The sequence below is a fragment of the Clarias gariepinus genome, chromosome 7 (assembly GCF_024256425.1).
Source record: "Clarias gariepinus isolate MV-2021 ecotype Netherlands chromosome 7, CGAR_prim_01v2, whole genome shotgun sequence".
Lineage (NCBI taxonomy): Eukaryota > Metazoa > Chordata > Actinopteri > Siluriformes > Clariidae > Clarias > Clarias gariepinus.
This window is the reverse complement of record NC_071106.1, coordinates 30269203-30287834: the sequence shown is the minus strand read 5'-3', so window position 1 is coordinate 30287834 and position 18632 is coordinate 30269203. Positions and strand designations below refer to the sequence as shown.

The window sequence follows — 18632 nt, the reverse complement described above, 5'->3', positions numbered from 1 at the left end:
CTGGGTTCTATTCCCAGCCAGTGCTTAGCCATTGGATGCAGTGCCGGTTCCAAGCCCGGATAAAATGGGAGGGTTGCGTTAGGAAGGACATAAGGTGTAAAACCTGTGCGCACCAGATGGTTGGCTGTGACGACCCCCCTTGCCAGAAAGACCAACAACAACAATAACATATGTACAGTATAAGGAAAAATGCACAATGGGGCATACTGTTATAGATAAGTAATCAATGCTGAGGTTCTTCGGTTTTCTCCCTCAATCCAATGACCTGCAGATTAGGCTAATTGACGTTCCTAAGTTACCCTTAGTGTGTGTGTGTGTGTGCCCTGCGATGGATTGGCACCCTGTGCAGGGTGTACCCTGCCTCTTGCCCGAAGTCTTCTGTGATAGCCTCCTGGAGCCCGTGTGCCATACAGATCCCTCTGTAAAGCTGTTATTCTAATACTTGATCAGTTCTATAGTAAGTGCATCAATATTAACCTGTGATTTGTCTGCACTACATGGATATATAGTGTTTAAATACACTGTCTGGCATATGTTCATATGTGAAAATTACTCCTCATACTTCCAGAGACACTTTTTCACAATTTGAGTCCTGGAATATGTCTGTGTTATCTGGGAAGAAGACTAGAAAGATGTGATAACCTGGTCCGTCAGTACATTCCAGTTGTCAGCTGACCATTTTATTGGCATACTCCAGATTATAACTCTGTAGAGCCTTGTACAGACCTTGTACCCATCACTATGCATGATGGGTGCTCACTTTATGCCGATGCACCCATCGCTCTGGAATAAAGTCCCATATTCTCATTACTCCAGATTGTGGCTGTGTGATGCGCTGTATGTTCTGCCATAATCTAAATTAACTTTTTTCAGCAGTTTCCGCTTTGCTTCCACGTACATCAGTGAGTCATGGATGCTCATGATCCTGTCTACAGTGTCTCTATTTTGTCTTAACTTGGAACATTTTCGGTAAGAACTAACCACTGCATACTGGGGACACCCCTCAAGAAGTTTTGTGAAGAGGCTCTGATCTAGTATCACAACTTGTCTCTTGTCGAAATCACTTAGATCTCTACACTTGCCAATTGTTCCTGCTTCCAAAACTGATTTTGAAAAATGACTGCTCACTTGTTGCCATTGTAATGAGATAATCAATTATATTCACTTCACCTGTCGGTGCTTTATAACGTTATGGCTGTTGAGGCATAACAGAGAACTTGGGTGGAAACCCATGATGTCTTTCTCCATTTTTCAATTGTTAGCCATTCCATTGTATCTCTCGCCTTTGTGTCCTTTTAAAGTTGGGCCTCTTGATTTATTAATGATCTTAGCTACTTTTACAAAGAACACATTGTTGATTTGGAAGATTGACACGCCCACATGACCACTTTGTGTATACATTGCGATTTAAGAAATATAACCGCTAATTACATGAACATTTATCCCAGTGGAGAAATGAGAGGCAGGAAAATGACCCTGTGTGTGTTTCCATGCTTGCAGTTAAACTCAGCCATGTGTAAGTTACTGAGGATATCGAATGCATGATGGAACCTGTGACCTTTTCCACCCCAAGAGAGATGGATTTTTGCTTGTATCTTTTATGTGTATTTAAATAATTTTTGCAATGTGTGTATCAGCGATTGTTCTGAGTGCCAGGGGTCAGTTTACCTCTCACACTGCGCAGCACCCCTGCTGAGTCCCTCCTCCCTCTCCAAGGCTGACCTGCACCCGCCCTCTCTTAAAAGGGATCAAGGTTTGAGAGTGAAACATTGGCACAGAGTCATTGTTAATTCCAGGAGCAGATGAAGGAGGAAGCATCACATCAGAGACATCAGTTAGAGATCAAAAGAGGAAATTCAGGCCTACATTTCTTCACTATTAATCTTCATTATCACCCACCTTTTTATTCACCAGTCTGGATGTCTACCTGTCCTCCAGATACCCTAAAGAGCAAAGGACCTGTCTAAAACACTTGCACAGGTATGTTGAATTAAGTTTTCTTACAATGTAACAATAATGGCCCCCTGATAGGAAAAAGTGACTGTGATATTGTTACCCTCCTGATTCTGTAGCATGGTATGATAGTATATAATTTTATATAATCTTTGACTTCAAATTCTTATAAAAAAAAACCCAGCATTATGTTAATGGGTGTTTTTTTTTCATACTAAGGAATTTATCAACTTGAAGATGTTCTGTAATATGGAACTGTGTAAAAAGTTGTTTAATATTTTTTGTTTAGGTAAATCCTAATTCATTTCTGTGGTGTCACAGTATGTGTTTATAAAAATCTATACAGTGTAAATGTATCCTCATCTCTAAAAGGTTGTATCGCAGAAAAGTAAATTTACTCAACCAATAGCTTTGAATAATTAATGACTGTAAAACATTTCCACTACTACTGAGTTTCAAGTAATATTTTATTTCCTTTTCCATGCATTAAAATTCCATTCCAGAGTAATAAAAAAAGACGGAATACTTTAAACCAGACAGGGGAAAATAATCTTGATTTATGTTATTTAAAGTGCCTTTCCTAAAATTTTGTTTTACAGAATTTTATTTTCCTTATAAATCCCCTTAGAAGCTTAGAAGAAATGAGAGCAGTTCTGACTGGATGTTTTTTAGATGAAAAATGGAATGTAATTTTGTGATTTCATTAGCCAGATAGCTAACATGAGTCAGCCAAATATGATTTCAAAGAGGACCTTTAAGTTATCATTATAATTCCAATGTTATAGCTGAGTAACAGTTTCTGATAAAATTGTATTAAACAATTATCTTAAACTAAGACTAGCTAGCTAATATACAATAAAATTATTTCTTGTATGTGTACTATACAAAATCCAATGCTAAGGCTAGCTAGCGTTCTTAGACAAGCTAAAAAATTGACTGAATCATTTGTAAGATTAATTAATTCGTGAGATTATCTTAAATCATATACATATTTACTGGCAAATAGTTTTTATTTATACATTTATCTAATATTTGCTGATAAGGCTAGCTAGCAGGATAATATAAACAACATATCCCTACTACTAAATGCTGAGGCTAGGTGTGGGCTAACACCACAGAGGATCTTGTATTATATTCATGATATGAATACTGCTATTCACCGCTAGCTAGCTGGATTAAATGAACTAACTTGCCAGGATTTCTGAGAGGATCTTAAGTCAGTCATATATGCAGGTTGCCTAAGTTGGGTTTATTTCCTGCCTGTTTTATTTCCTGCCTGGGTCTGCATGCACGGAGTTTGCTTGTTCTCTCTGTGCTTTTTGGGTCCCTTTGGGTGCTTCAGTTTTCTCCCACGATCCAGAGACATGCAAGTTAGGCTAACTGGCATTCCCAAATTAACTATAGTGTGTGAATAACAATTGGCATCAATCTGGCAACCTAACCCCTTAAGTAACTTAAGAAAAACCCCGAAGGAAAAAAAAAAAAAAAAAACTCTTCTTAGATGTGTTGGACTAATGGCACTTAGTTATTAACCTAGTTAATCCAGTGTAAGTATGTATCCAATGTTGTAAACATTAAAGCACTTTTTGTAAGTCGCTCTGGATAAGAGCGTCTGCCAAATGCCTAAATGTAAATGTAAATGTAACTGCCACAGACATTACGGGTATATCTCCAATCTTGGTACAGTAGTATGCGTCACCTAATGTACTGGATGGCACGTAGACAGACCAAAAAAAAAAAAGAAAAAGATTATGGTTTAGTTATAGTGGAACCTTGAATTACGAGTAACTTGGTCTACAAGCATTTTGCAAGACGAGCAAATGTTTTAATAAATTTAAACTTGTTAAACGGGCGAGGTCTTGATAATCAAGTACTGTAGTATGCATGCGCTTTGTCTGCCGAGTGTCACATAAATACAATTGAGCCAATGATTACTCTCTCTCTTGCGCTGTGGGATTATGGGTAAGCATCTCCCATCTTCAGTCTCAGTGTGCGTGTGTCACTGGTATAGTCAACATCCGTGTGCACATGTACAGTTTACTATAACATTGTAATCATGTGTGTGTGTTTGCGAGACTGCTTGAGTGTCCACAGTAGCCCCCCCTGCTCCTGCTTCTGCTCTTATTTAACACCAGTCACAATTCTTTTCAAAGGTAAAATGCAGGTTAATTTGTTTTATTTTTCTTAGATTTTGTATTAATAATTTTTCCATGAATATTTTTAGGGTGTGGAACGAATCATCGAAGTTTTCATTAGTCTTAATGGGGAAATTGCCTAACATAGAGAGCAGTTTCGGAAATTCGGGCCGATGGAGAATATTGGGCAATGTACAGTTTATAAAATGGTGCATTCTTAACGCAATTATAAAGCTTCTTTTAAGAGCCTGCTTAAAAGGTGCGTTTATTGAGTTTAATACGAGTTAAAAGACAATCATACTGGTTCCACAGTCTGCAGAACCATTTAACTTTTCCTTATTCCCTTTTCATTCTCTAATAATTCACCAGTCAACAATAAGTTCACAGCAAGTGCTTAGTTTTTGCAGTGTAATCTACAAAGCGTGGCCACATTTGTCAGCTCCAACTCTCTGACTGGGTGAAATCTGAGCTGATTTATATTAAAAGCCAGAATGTGACTGATGCAGGCTTAATTCTATACTGTCGTCTCAAGGACTTTGTACAGCTAGTGGGAGTGCAGGTTTTCTCATATTTCAACATTAGTATTGAGCTGATCTTTGCCTTGGCTTTACGCAGCTTGTACAGCATGTAATTTTTAGTTCATTTTTATTTGTTATTTGTATTTGTACATGTAGGATGGCTTTGCCACTCTCTTTTGGAGCTAACCTCATTTGCATGTTTGACTTAAAAATTTTGGTAGCTTGTTCCACTCACGGGAAGTTACACCATATTACATCATAGTTTTATTTTTGTACCACTGAATCACAACCTCTTCTAAAAGTATTGGAATGTCGAGACCAATATTTTGGTTTTTGCTATAAACTGGTTTGTGGTTTAAATTCAAAAGGTCCATATTAGATTAGATAGGGTGTTGGATTAAATCCCAGCACAGCCAAGGTGTCTTCAACTCTTCAGCTGTAAAATAAGATATAAGTTACGGTCATAAAATTGTTATTATTGCTTAGAAAAAATAATGAAAAGAAAATGTACATTCGTCATGATCTTAGTCGTTCTTTACATATTATCCACCTAAGGCGACACACATACAGTATATGTTAGTTTATGTTTTATAACACATCATTAAATAACATATTAATTATATTTGATAGCTTATCCCTTGTTTGTAATAACAGCATCAATTTGGCAACCCGCTGACATCAGCAAACTGCTGCATTCTTTTTTTTTTGTTATGCATTCCCAGACTTGTACGACAGAATCTTTCATGTTTTTCTTTGTCTTCAGTTTTCCCTGATGGGGGCAGGTTTTGCGTGTGATGCAATGTGACAGGAGCAATCATAACAATTATTAACTACTTAAAAAAGCCTGCCTACCATTTTTAGTTTGTCAGCATTTTTTTTAAAGCTCCTCCTGTTTCTTTTCCTTTCTCTGCACTCGGCTACTAGACATATAACAGATATAGTAATGTAAGTATTTCAGTATTTTATGTTTTAACTTAAATCCAAAGCCAATTAAAAGAGTAAAATATTGAACGACATTGTTTTGCATGATGTTCAGATAAAATCTGAGATCTGAATCATTACACGTAATGTTAGTGCAAGAGAATCTGTGGTACTTTAGGAAAGATGTATTCTTTACTATTGTGTTTTTGTCTTAATCTAAAACTACATTTAGTGCAAATCAACAACATATATTATACTTTGCGTGGAGTACGGCATGGTCTGTTTCACTCTGGTCTGCACTGTGTCCTTTATGTCTAATTCTCTTTTGGCTTAACTAGACACTGAAATATTAATGACAGTGAGCATGGCTCCTCATTTAGCCTGCTCACCCCTGCGTGTCCACGCCACATTAACTGCCTGGACTTTAATAGAAACCAGACGATGGGTCATTACATTGTCTTCCCCTTGAGTATGATGTTCATTTTACATCTGTTATGAGAAAAAGAGGAGAGGATGCTGACCGTACAGTAGAGTAGAGCACCTTACTATCAGTGCAGCTGTTTTAAGATGGATGGATCAATTTTTTTACAATGAGAGATGTTGAAAGTTGAATTTATTACTGTTAAATTGAGACAGAAGACCAATTAGTGAGTTCCAGAGTGTCAATGTGGAGCATTTCCTTTAGCCACAAAACTGTTATATAAATGACCGATTATCACTCCATCATTAGAATCTTCACTACTAATGAGAACTAATAGATAAGATGTTTGTAAGCAAATAACAGTTAGTGGCTCTGGCTTAATCTTTTCAGCAGCACGGTCTTATCACTATTAATTCAGGTTTGTGAAGCAATATTGCCTTATAAATTGAATGTATTATGCATGAAATGCTTGCCATCCCATGATTTATGTATATGTATATGTATGTATGTATGTACAGTGTGTATGTATGTATGTATGTATGTATGTGTGTGTGTGTGTGTGTGTGTGTATGTATGTGTGTATGTATACAGTATGTATATATATTAATAAGTGTGTGTATGTGTATATATGTATGCATGAGTGCATATATGTACAGTCCATATGTGTATATCTGTGTATATAATGTTTGGTATGATAAATTTTAACTAGTCAAAAATTAAATAAGTTTATACTTTTACCTACTTCTTTTTGAACATAGATTTTGCTTGTTTATTTTATATTATTTAATTTATTTATTTTGTTTGTTTTATTGATTCATGTTCGAAATAAATTATTCAAATCAAATAAAATTTCTAACTATTGATATTAAATTGGAATATGAAAACATAAACATACAGGAATAGGGCAGCCTATGCTTTTTATTAATAAGAATGGATATTTTGGCAAATGGCTTTATCCAAAGCAACTTACATCTTAAGGTCATCATTGATCTGAGCAGGTGAGGGCCTTGCCCAAGGGCCCAACAGTGACAGCTTGGTGGTGTTGGGGTTTGAACCTGGGACCTTCTGATTAGTAGATCCAGCACATTAACTCCTGAGCTTCTCCTGCCCCTAAGAAACCACAATGTCAGAAAAGCTCTGGCACTGGCACAGTTAGCAGGTTCCAGGTTCAATTCCCTCCTCTGGTCATTGTGCATGGAGTTTGGTTTGCATGTTCTCCCTGTGCTTGGTGGATTTCCTCCCATAGTCCAGAGACATGCACATTAGGCTAATTGGTGTTCCTAAAATGCCTGTGGTGTGTGAAGGCGTGTAATTGCCTGTAGTGTGTACTATAATTGTGTTTGTGCCCTATCTTTCCTAAAGCTAGCTCTGATGTTTTACAAGGAAAGCATCAGGTCCAATCTAAATTAGTTTAACGGTGTAGAGAACGTAAATGCTGGTGTCTATATACAGTAGATGTGGTAATGCGTATAGATGGAGTAATCGTGTAGAGGAAGCATGAGAGTCTGAATGATTTTTCCAGATGGATAGCCACAACTTAGACCTTATGAACGGCCACAGAGGAAATGAGCCAGACGAAGCTGATGGGAGGCGATGTCTGATTCTTTCGGCTCGAATGACAAACAACCGGTACACAACAATAGCGCTGTGATGCCCCTTACTGAGTGCACGTGTCCGTGTGCACATGTGTTCGGCCAATTTAAGAGTAACTATAGACATAATTGGTGTAAAATAATGTAGAAAAGCATGCCTTATACAATTTTCTTTTTCAGGGTGTCACATGGTAGCCTCTGATGTCCAGGAATAAACACACAGGCTACAGTCATGGTCATTCTGCAGCAGGTAAGAGAAATACTTAACACCATGCACAACATTCACATACATTACCCAAAATGTACTCACCAGGAAAAAGATTTCTACATTTGAATGTTGCACTGGAGCTACAGTCACACTCAGAAGTCTATCATAAACATAAAGGTAAAATTTAGCTTTTTTGGGTAAAATAAAATGACCTTTAATCCCCAAAAATCTGGAGCTAATATTTTACGTAATTCATACATTCATACATACATATATGTAATATACATAGTTATACATTTGCTATAGATACAGTATATATACATTTGGTTTAATGTCTATTGTCAGGTTTCACCTTCAGCTGATGCTTTTTGTAGCCATCTGTATGCTTAAAGCAAAATTCTGGTTAGACGTTTCATCTCTCTTCTTGGCAGAACAGTTCATGTTCAATTAAATTTATTGCTTTCATGGCACAAATCCAAATTTGATGCATGTTTCATGAATTTTCATTAAGGTTAAAGCTCCAAAAAGCTTAAAATTTGCCTGTTTTATCCGTTCTACAGCTTCCATTGATGTGTGATTGGGGTCATTGTACTATGAAGTACTATATAGTTACTGAACTACCAATTTTCTAGCTGATGATTTGAGGTTATGCTAAAGAAATCTAAAAATAGTATTCCTTCTTCATTATTCCATCCATTCCATGCAATGGTGCAAAACTGGATGTCACCACCTACTGTACATCACGCTAAACAGTTGGTATGGTGTCTCGAACATACCTTCGGTCAAAGCCTTTCTCCAGAATGCTTTGATGTTTGCTTGAAGATGTTGATTTTGGAACAGCCTTTCAGTCCATGGCCATATGAAGCTGGTTTGACTGTAGATAGTAACTAGTGTTTCAGAAGCTTGGAATCTTTTTGTACCTTTCTGAGTTCTTCCTGATCTTTTGTCCTCTGAGCTAATAGTGACAATTTGGGCCTTCTCCTAGACCTGTCCAAGTGGCTCCACTTCCTAATAACTTGTACTTACATACAATTGTTTAAACTGATCTTAGAACCTGCAGTTGGTCAAATATGACTCCAAGAGACATTTCTGTCTCAGGTACATCTACCACCTTCTTTTTCAGATCTGCACGAAGCTCCTTAAACTTTGTATTATTCTACTGTGTTGGTTCATCCAATTTGTGCTTTCAGAAAAACTCTTTTTACATGGAAAAACCACCCGCTGTAGGCATTGGGCTTCCCAAAAAGGCACACACTCATTCAGCGCACTCTACGTATATTGCCAAAAGTATTCCTCGCCTGCCATCACATGCATATGAACGTGAAATAACATCTTATTCTCAATCCATAGGGTTTAATATGATGTTGGAATCATATTAAACCCTATTGCAGCTTCACCTCTTCCCGGGAAGGCTTTCCACAAGTGTTGGGAGTGTTAATGAGAATTTTATGCAGTCATGTTGGAACTGGTGTGGGGTTGTTTTTCAGGAGTTGAGTTCGGCACCTTACTTCCAGTAAACGGAACTCTTAATGCCTCAGTATATGGATGAGCGGGTTTAGTGTGGAAGAACTCGAAACCTGACCGTAACCAGATAGAACACCCTTGGGATGAATTAGAGTGGATACTGAGAGCCAGACTCATCTCATCCAACACCAGTGACTGATTTTACAAATGCTCTTCTCAAAGATTGGTCAAAAATTCTCGTAAACACACTCCTAAACCTTGTGAAAATCCTTCACAGAAAAGTTGAGGCTGTTGTAGCTGCAAAAGGTGGGGCAACATCATATTAAACCCTATGGATTAAGAATTGAATATTACTCAAGTTCATACAGTATGCATGTGAAGGCAGGCGAACGAATACTTTTGGCAATACACTGTATATCCAAAATAAATAATAAAACAAGTTGCTTTACATTTTTTGGTCTTCTTTCTATTAAACATGCATATTAAACAATTATTTTGCCCAGAAAAAAAAATAGTTCCAAAAATAATCCAGTGTTGCCATGACGATCATGTTCATAATGAGTCTATGTTAAACTTCTGACTGCAACTGTTTATTGCTAATGCAGGTATCCATTTACTAGTGTGTGTATCGCATGTGCCACTTATTACATTTTTATAATCACCATGCTAAGCAACTGTAAAGCGACTTGGATAGCTCTGTAACATTGATAAAAACTGATGCAACTACAGTAATTTAAATGACTAAAAAAGCAAACATGAGACACCATGGGTAACTAGATATATTTGCACACCCGGAAAATGTTCGAATATTTAATTATTATTAATAAATTGTGACAACAAGGCATGGCGATCAGTGTGCTTGCAGATCAGTAGTCTCTGTGGGTAGAGTTGTCAACCAGAAAAAAACCCACCGATAATAGCATATTATTACCTATTCTGTGTGTAGGGTGTTAATAAAGTATTCATGAACCACTTGAAGAGATAATAGAGATTGTGTGACAGAGTAAATCACTAATAATGATCATTTCCAAAATACAGAGTATACAGTATGTGAATGTTTCGGAACTATTCAACCTGTTCGTTCCTAGGTATCAAAACGGAGCTGACAAGCAAAGACAACACACAGCATGAGCCAGAAATAGCGGTTCAGAATAGTAACACACTTAAATCTAATTAACTCTAAGCTGATCAGATCTTTGAAACTTTCTCTGGTGTTCTCCTTCCTCACACCAACACCTTTTCCGGATTGGCTACAATAAATTTCCCCTGTGAGTGAGTGAGTGTTTGTGTGTGTGTGTGAGTGTGTGACGTTCATGTGTATTGGACTGGACACGAGGAAAAGAATTGTGAACAGCGAATGAATAAACATATCTCGACTTCTGTGGTTTAGTCAAACTCTTTGGTTATAATGCATGGGGAGATCGAAGATCATATTGTGCGTATTCAAACCATGCAGTGCTTATAATTAAATCCTTACATTATTATTGTAGTGCTTGTACAATTTTCCACTCTCAGGATGTGCATTGTTTCCTAAATTTGTCAACTTACAAGGAGCAGTTTGTTTTTTAAAAGCCTTAATTATAAATATCTTTCTGGTGAACTGCAACTGCAGTGATAATGTTAAATACATATGCCTTGAATACATGGATTGCCTTTTAATGAAAGAGATTTATGTCCCTGTTTTGGTTCGGGGCACTGAACTGAAAAATCCAATGAGATATAGGCCAAAGGGTCAAGGTTCAAATGCAGGGAATGGCTATTAGTATGGCATCCTGAAAGGTCTTTGTTTTTATTCGCTGATATTGAAAAATGATGTACCTACAGTATGTAATTCCTATTATTTCTAAGCATAGATCCATAACTGCGCAATAACATCATGATTTTGGGTTCACTCTGGTAAAACAGACAGTAGAGGACATTTTCCAAGCATTTGGGGCTGGTTGTTTCCGTACAGAATGCCGAGCTTAATCTCGTCAGCCTTTCTGTGGCTCTAATAGCTTCGGACAATGTCTCCTTTTCATCACTGAGATGTCCCAGCCAAACGTGGGGATATACAGGGGGACCAAATTACAAAAAAGAGGCCTGAGCTCTCCCATCTATTAGCTGATTCATCCACCTTACAAGTTCTCAGAAGAGAATTTACAGTGTTTACAGTAGGTGTGAGATGTTAAGTCTCCCAGCTCCAAACACTGTTTTTTTAGGGCATTCGAGTCGAAGTGTACGATGACGGAGTGTATGTTTTTGCATGGTTGGGACAGAGGAGTGCGCAGACTGAGCTACACAAATCCAGCTCTGGTACAGGTAGGAATAACCTACTGGGGTTTTGAGTGCCTGGATCTGGACAAGAAAAGCTTTATTTAACCAATTAAAGACTTAAACACTACTTAACACAAGTAATATAAATGAAAAATATACTGTTCTTTATATAAAATTATTCCTGTTCACACACCATGTGTTTGAATTGTGTGAGGTGAGAACCTTCAATCATTAAATCAATAAAAAGAAAAAAATACTAGAGATGTTGTCTTGGTTAACTAAAAACTAAGATTGATTCTTTTAAATAACTCAAAATAAATAAATAGAGCATTTGTATTGTTTTTCAAGTATTACATGGCATTTAAAATCGCAATTTACACTTATTTAACACTTTAAAATAAAACATATTGTCGAAGCATTGTTATGTGCCATTTAAAGATGCTTACAGTACTGTCACATTTAAACATAAGGATTTCTAGATGAATAACTATTAAATATTTTACACATTTGAAGAAAACTTTGAAAAATGCTTATTATCTTCGAAGCCCTTATTGAGACTGGAATGAATGTGTTAGAGCATCACAAATGAAAAGGACTAAGAGAGTAAACCCAAAGATAACAGTAGAGGGCAACCTGTTACAGTACCTTAACCTCCTCTAGCTTTATTTAAGGTTTACTGTAAGTATCTCATATAGAAGAATATCTGTAATTTTCCTTATGCAAGACCAGCTGTTTTATAATTATTTGACAAATTCCTTATTTTAACCATGACAGGCAAACTGCCCATTTATAACCCTAGTATATAGATATTATCACAAAAGAATTGCTATAATGATTTGTTCAGTAAAGAAGCTTTCTACAATATAGCCATCTACACAACCTGAAGCCATCTTCTCAACCTGACTATCTTGACCCAGGAGGATCTTAAATAGGCTGAGCTTTTCATTGCACCAATTAAGTATCGATTTGAACAGCTTAAGTTTTCAAAAATAAAATACATAAAAATGCAGCTTTTTCTACAGTGAATAAGCAAAATTATGGCATACAGTACCCACTACATGTGTATTACATAAAGTCCACACTCACTGTAGAAGAAGCTCTACATTTATGTTTGAATACAATTAAATGTATTTCTCGAAGTACTATTTTTCTTTAAAGGATAAAGCTGTTTTAAAGTAGTTTTAATAGTCAAGTTGAGAAGATAGAGAGCGAAGCTTCATCGAGAACACTGTTAAAAACGTAAAAAGTTAATGTCTAAACAGGTACGTATGTCTAAACAACTTGACTAATGAAGAATAATATAAATCAGTAAAACAGTTTGACAGCAAAATAAGATCTCCATTTTTATCAGTTTTAAGAAAACTTTTTTAATCAAGCAAAAAGCTTAATTTTTTGGAACTACTTCTTTGGTATTAAAATCACAAATGACAAAATTTGGCATCAAAATTGTTTTGGGCATATCAATATCGAAGTTTAACATAAAGTAATATAGTAAACTCATGCTTCTATTGTGATTTTGTATTGAGTTACTGGCAGCAAATTAGACCAAGGAAAAAAGTTGAGTGTTTTGTTGCATACAAAACCTTTTTAATTATACGCCTTTTTTCAAATGATGAGAAACATATAAACAATACAAAAACTTCCGTTTACAGCATGGCCATACTCCTAATCTACCACATTACGTTTCAGTAGTTAAAGACAACCACTTATCATAGTACAGGCTTACAGGGTATAATGTCCTTTCATGCATGGTTTGACAAGATCACATCATACCTAGTGATAATTACAGCAGGATCAAGATAGAAATATTGATTTATAAGTTGAACAGAATGTTGCACTACAGTATCCCACATAGTGTTTTCAACTACATAATGTGATGTTTGTACAACATTAAAATCTTAACCACATATATAACCTTTTTCAAAAAATCTCGAACATATTTAGTTGACTCATACTGTAGCAGCTGTTGTTTTGCCCACTTATCACACAAGAAGTGATGCAATTAGCTTTTTCAGCGTGTTGCCCCTCTATGTTGTTGTTTGCCAAACAATAAAAATAATAAAAAAAGGATATAGAGAGATTTTCAATGTAATTTTTTGTTGTTGTTAAAGACAACCTTATTGGCCGGCGGAAAATAAGATGCCAAAATAAGTAAAATCCCAAAATGCCATTCATCTTGTTTTGCAGTCAAACTGTCCAATGGCACACGACCAACAACAAGACCTCACAGGATCTGTGTAAGAATAAGATAAGCCCTTGTCAGGGAGACCAAACAAATGCTTTGATATGCCATGGAGCATAAAGATTGGACTTTGGAAAATAGAAAAGGTCATGTAGTTTGATGAGTCCAGATTATTCCACAGCAAACCCATCATGTAAAGTAATGTGGCCACTGTATAAGTCTCTGGAGACAGTGTTACGATCCGGTCTAGGCTCAGCAACGTTATGTGGCAATAATATGAATTGAATGACTGTATGACCAGGTTATCACATCCGTGCAAATTGTCACAGAATGGTTCTGAGGAATGATTTTCACACATAAATTAATTACCACATCGTGCACCATAGAGCTAAAGGAAGTTGAAAGAAATATTTACAGTGTGTTAAAAAACGTACCTGCCCCTTCCTGATTTTTTAAATATAAAAATATAAGTGCATAAGTACATCTAAAGAACTGCAGGCCTCACATGCCTCAGTTATGGCCAGTGTTCATGATTTAACTATAATAAAGGGCCTGAGCAAAAATGGTAACCAATGGTAGTTCCAAAGAGAGTTTCAAGGCAAAAGCCATTGCTAGCTAAAAAGAACACAAAAGCATTTTCACATTTGCAAGAAAAATAACCTGATTATCCCCAAGACTTTTGGGCAAATGTGCTATAGACTGATGCATTTTGTTCCCCATCTAATGTTCCAGTACAACATTCCGTTACATCTGGTGTAAAACTAACACAGCATTTCGTAAAAAAAAAAAAAACAAACAAACTCATGCCAACAATTAAACATGGTGGTGGTAGCGTAATGGGTCAGCTTAAGCTTTAGCTTCAGGACCTGGACGCCTTTCCATAATTGGACCATAATTTCTGCGCTCTACCAGAAAATCCTGAACGAGAATGTCCGGCCATCAGTTTGTGACCTCAAGCCCAAGCACACTTGCAGGACGTTGACTAAACACACCAGCACGTCCACCTGTGAATGTCTTCAACAATACACAATTAAGGTTTAGGAGTGGCCTAGTCAAAGTCCGGACTTAAATCCGATTGAGGGCTTAAACAGGCTGTTTATGTTCGAAAACCCTCCAATGTGGCTGAATTGAAATAATTCTGCATAGAAGAGCGGGCTAAAATTCCTTCACAGCGATGTGAAAATCTCAAAAATGCTTGATTGCAGTTATTAAGGGCGGCACAACTAGTTATTAGGTTTAAGGGCAATTATTTTTTCACATAGGCTCAGGTAGGTTTGGAGAGTTTTTTTCCCATTTAAAAACTGTATTCTGCATTAATCTGGTTGTTCCTGTGTAATGTTAAAATTTACTTTTTTACACCACTGTATTGTATACAAACTGTTTTTTTGTAGACTGGACAGTCCATCTGAGCAGTATCGTAAGTGTCGGTGTCACACCATGCAAGTCTTTTAGTCTGTGATAGTGATCACCCAGCACTACGTGAATAATTTACCGTGAATTGTGCGTTCCTGAAACCAAAAGGCTTTCTTAGCAGCTTGCGAGATCCATTTCCACGTTTCGGTCTGAAGGCAGAAGTTCAGTCTTTATTCCCAAGTCTTACATCAGTTTGATGAATGTCTTAAACAATGGGCTTCCAAATAGGTGGATTTATAGTTTTCTGCCTGATGCTTCATCTGTTTGGTGACAGCGTGCATTGTTCCTGACCCTTGACTAGATACAGAAGTGATTTAGTGAGAAGTAAAAGGCATAAAACACACATTTGCATTTTAAAAGGGTCTTTATTTTGTGCGCAACCTTTCGAGCCACATGCGGCCTATTCTCAGTCAGAATATAAATCATACAATGGGTTTAAGATAGGATAATAATAATAAAAAAAATTGAAATTTAGAAGTTTTTTTTTTTTTAATAGCTTCTTTAGCAATTACAGTACGTAGGTTGTAGAGAAGAGGAAGGAGTGATCTAACACAATGGTTGTCTGGATGAATAATTCAGGAGCTGGTTGCTAGGACTGTGTCCACGTTACTCCTCTTGGACGTGACAGCTGCATCCTCGTGGTGTTGGGTTCTCCTCGTGCCTGTATTGATTTGCCTAGAGTGGATTTAGTTAATTAGAAAGCTGTATATTATCGGGGGATCCACCTCCATGACCAACCCACCATCCTTACCTTGTCCCGATAGAGAGGAGAGGAGAAGCACTAAGGCTTTAACCCGTGCACACACTTTTACATGATGGAAGGATAGTTAGGGAAAAAAGAAAGGATTGAATGATCTTAAAAGCTGAAGAGAAAGTTGGGCTTCTTTCATCTATGAAGCATCTTTCGTCTATGATCTGTTTTTTTGTTGTTGTTTTTTACCTTACTACCAGAGGAAGTCAGGATTTAGAGCAGGTTTCACCTTGCTGAGTCGAAATGGTCTTTATTTCACCCAGCTGCAGTGCACGCACCTGCTAAGGAAGTGTGTGTTTCTCTGCGTGTCATATTTGCAATATTAGGCTTAACACTTCAGGACATTTTCGCCACCTGTATGGATGAGCGTTTGCTCAGAGGAGGATGTACAAGCGACGGGATTATGTTGAGCTCTACCAAAAGGACCAGGCAAAGTGGGTACTGTTGAGGAATGTTAACACAGTCTTCAAACAGACCACTCTGCTCCCGGTATGACCTCTGTGTTTGTGTGTGTATGTGTGTCTTTAAGGTGCCTGTATATAAGATATTTAAATACGTTATTCAAAAAAATCATTAAATCAGTTCATAGAGCATCTGAAAGAGACTAGAAATTTGTATCAGGACTGGGACTCCGGTGCAAAAAGAGTGGAGGGGAGTAGGTGCGACCACATTTCTTCCTTCATTCATTTTTAGTAACTGCCTGATCAGGTCATGTTGATTTCATTGAGGCTACTAGGTAGTGTATATTTATGAAAATAAATCCACCTAAATTCATTAAAATATATACCTGGCATGTACAAACTAAAATAACGACTGCTAGTGTGTTTTAATTAAATATAAAATAATAAAAATAGTCATACACACCCCTGAATGAGAGTTAAAATTGTTTGTATAGATAGTATTTGGATTTTTTATACAACACAAAAGCCAAAGCTCTATTACACACATTTTGACATACTGTAATGACATGCAACTATTAGAAAAAACATTTAATTACAGGGTTCAACTTACTCCAGGCCAAGAAGGATAGTTACATCATCTATTGCTTACACTGGAGACCCCTAATGCTCTTCAACTCGGGGCTTCAAAAAAACAAAAACTGTATTTAAAGTTGCTTTATTATCCTAACACACTTCATGGCAACAGAACATGGCAACAGCTCTCACGTAGGTTTTATATACACTTGTATAAACGTTTTCTGGATTTTTTAGATTAGCACACACTATTGGATAAAAGCTTGTCATTCAATCGAAGACAATTGAAAGAAAATCGATGTGCAGAAATTCGCAGTAAAGCATTAAACTTTATTATAGTGTGATTTGGAAACCTCCTGGACAGGGATGTTTTGCTTGATGTGCCATCACGTAAATACCTCTCAATAATCCAGATGTAATAAAACAGGCAGGTCCCAGTGAACACAACGGCTGCCAAAAGTGTAAGCCATCCTCTGCTTCATGTTGTGCCGTATTACATCACCATGGCATAGAGCATTTGTTTGATTTCACATATATTACTGACATAATCTTCAGATGTTACATTAAGATACAGTAAGGTTATAGTAGTTGCATATCTGATATTTACAAGTCAAGTCAAGAAAAAAATGTCATATTGTCCAATGTCTCTTGTTCAAATTTTACCATGTACAGCGCTTTTTTTAGGAAACCATTGTGCATCTGCAAGTGGATGCACATCTTTGTGCAGTGACGTCATTGAGTTCTCATACTGAAGTTGTCTGTTAAAAATTATCTTTAATAACCTTCCTGCTCTAGGGAGACTATGTCTGGTTGGACCTGAAGACAGGCCGGGAGTTTGAGGTCCCGATCGGTGCGGTGGTGAAGCTCTGTGACTCGGGGCAAATCCAGGTTCTGGATGATGAAGGCAATGTGAGTTAGTGATCATTATAAAGAATTTTTTTTTTGTGCCGATGAGAAAGGGCATGCCTTCAGAAACATTGCTGTTACATTTTGGTGAAATCAGTGACCCTCAATTAAATATATATGCAGGTTACAGTGTGGGAAATGGCAGAAGACCAAACTGGGGAGAAGATCTATTAAAAATCAATCAAATTAAATAATGATATCCTTATAAAAAAAAAATGAACACCTACAAACTAGATTTTCCCAAAGCAAAAGTGACAAGTTCTATAAATTAAATATTATTTATTAAACATTGGCATTCACAAAGTGGTGATGTTCAGAATGAGATGAGCATCTGGTTATTTTTTAAAGAGTATTTATTAGCACCTTATATTTTCTTGATATGGTATGATCTTCCCATATTATGGCTAAAACAATACTGTCTTCTGTTTACATATGATATTATTTTTATATTAACTTCAAAGCCTTGGAATGGTCCTGGTCTGTCTAGTGTCCCATGTTACAGCACTATACTGTATCTAATCTCTTTCAGGAACACTGGATCTCCCCCCAAAATGCCACCAACATTAAGCCAATGCACCCTACCTCTATCCATGGCGTGGAGGACATGATTCGCCTGGGAGACCTGAACGAGGCTGGGATTCTCCGCAACCTGCTTATCCGCTACCGAGAACACCTCATTTATGTATGTGCATTTTATTTGTACATGCTGTAGGACTCGCATTAACTTAATTTAACACAATTAGGTTTTTAGCTAAAGTTGCTTTTAATGCTTTTGATCTGATGTGAAGCCGGATTCTGTATGACACATATTAAATTCTACTTTAATACACTATGAATAAAGCCATTAAAGTAACGCAGCAAGTTAACTGAAATTAATTTAAATGGTTACAAAAAACTCCCGCATTGACTAATGTTTATTCAATCATGACCGTTCGTGA

General features: G+C 36.8%; 1 protein-coding gene across 1 annotated transcript in view; it reads left to right on the top strand.

The window, feature by feature from the left end:
• Positions 1-1845: 1845 nt before the first annotated feature.
• The window catches only part of myo7aa (myosin VIIAa), a 57804-nt gene continuing 41017 nt past the window's right edge, over positions 1846-18632 (top strand). Inside the window, exons 1-4 of the mRNA XM_053500460.1 lie at positions 1846-1980; positions 7721-7790; positions 17584-17697; positions 18224-18376. Of these exons, the coding sequence (XP_053356435.1) occupies positions 7773-7790; positions 17584-17697; positions 18224-18376 (285 nt within the window). The 5' untranslated portion in view covers positions 1846-1980; positions 7721-7772. The remainder of the gene's footprint in view (positions 1981-7720; positions 7791-17583; positions 17698-18223; positions 18377-18632) is intronic.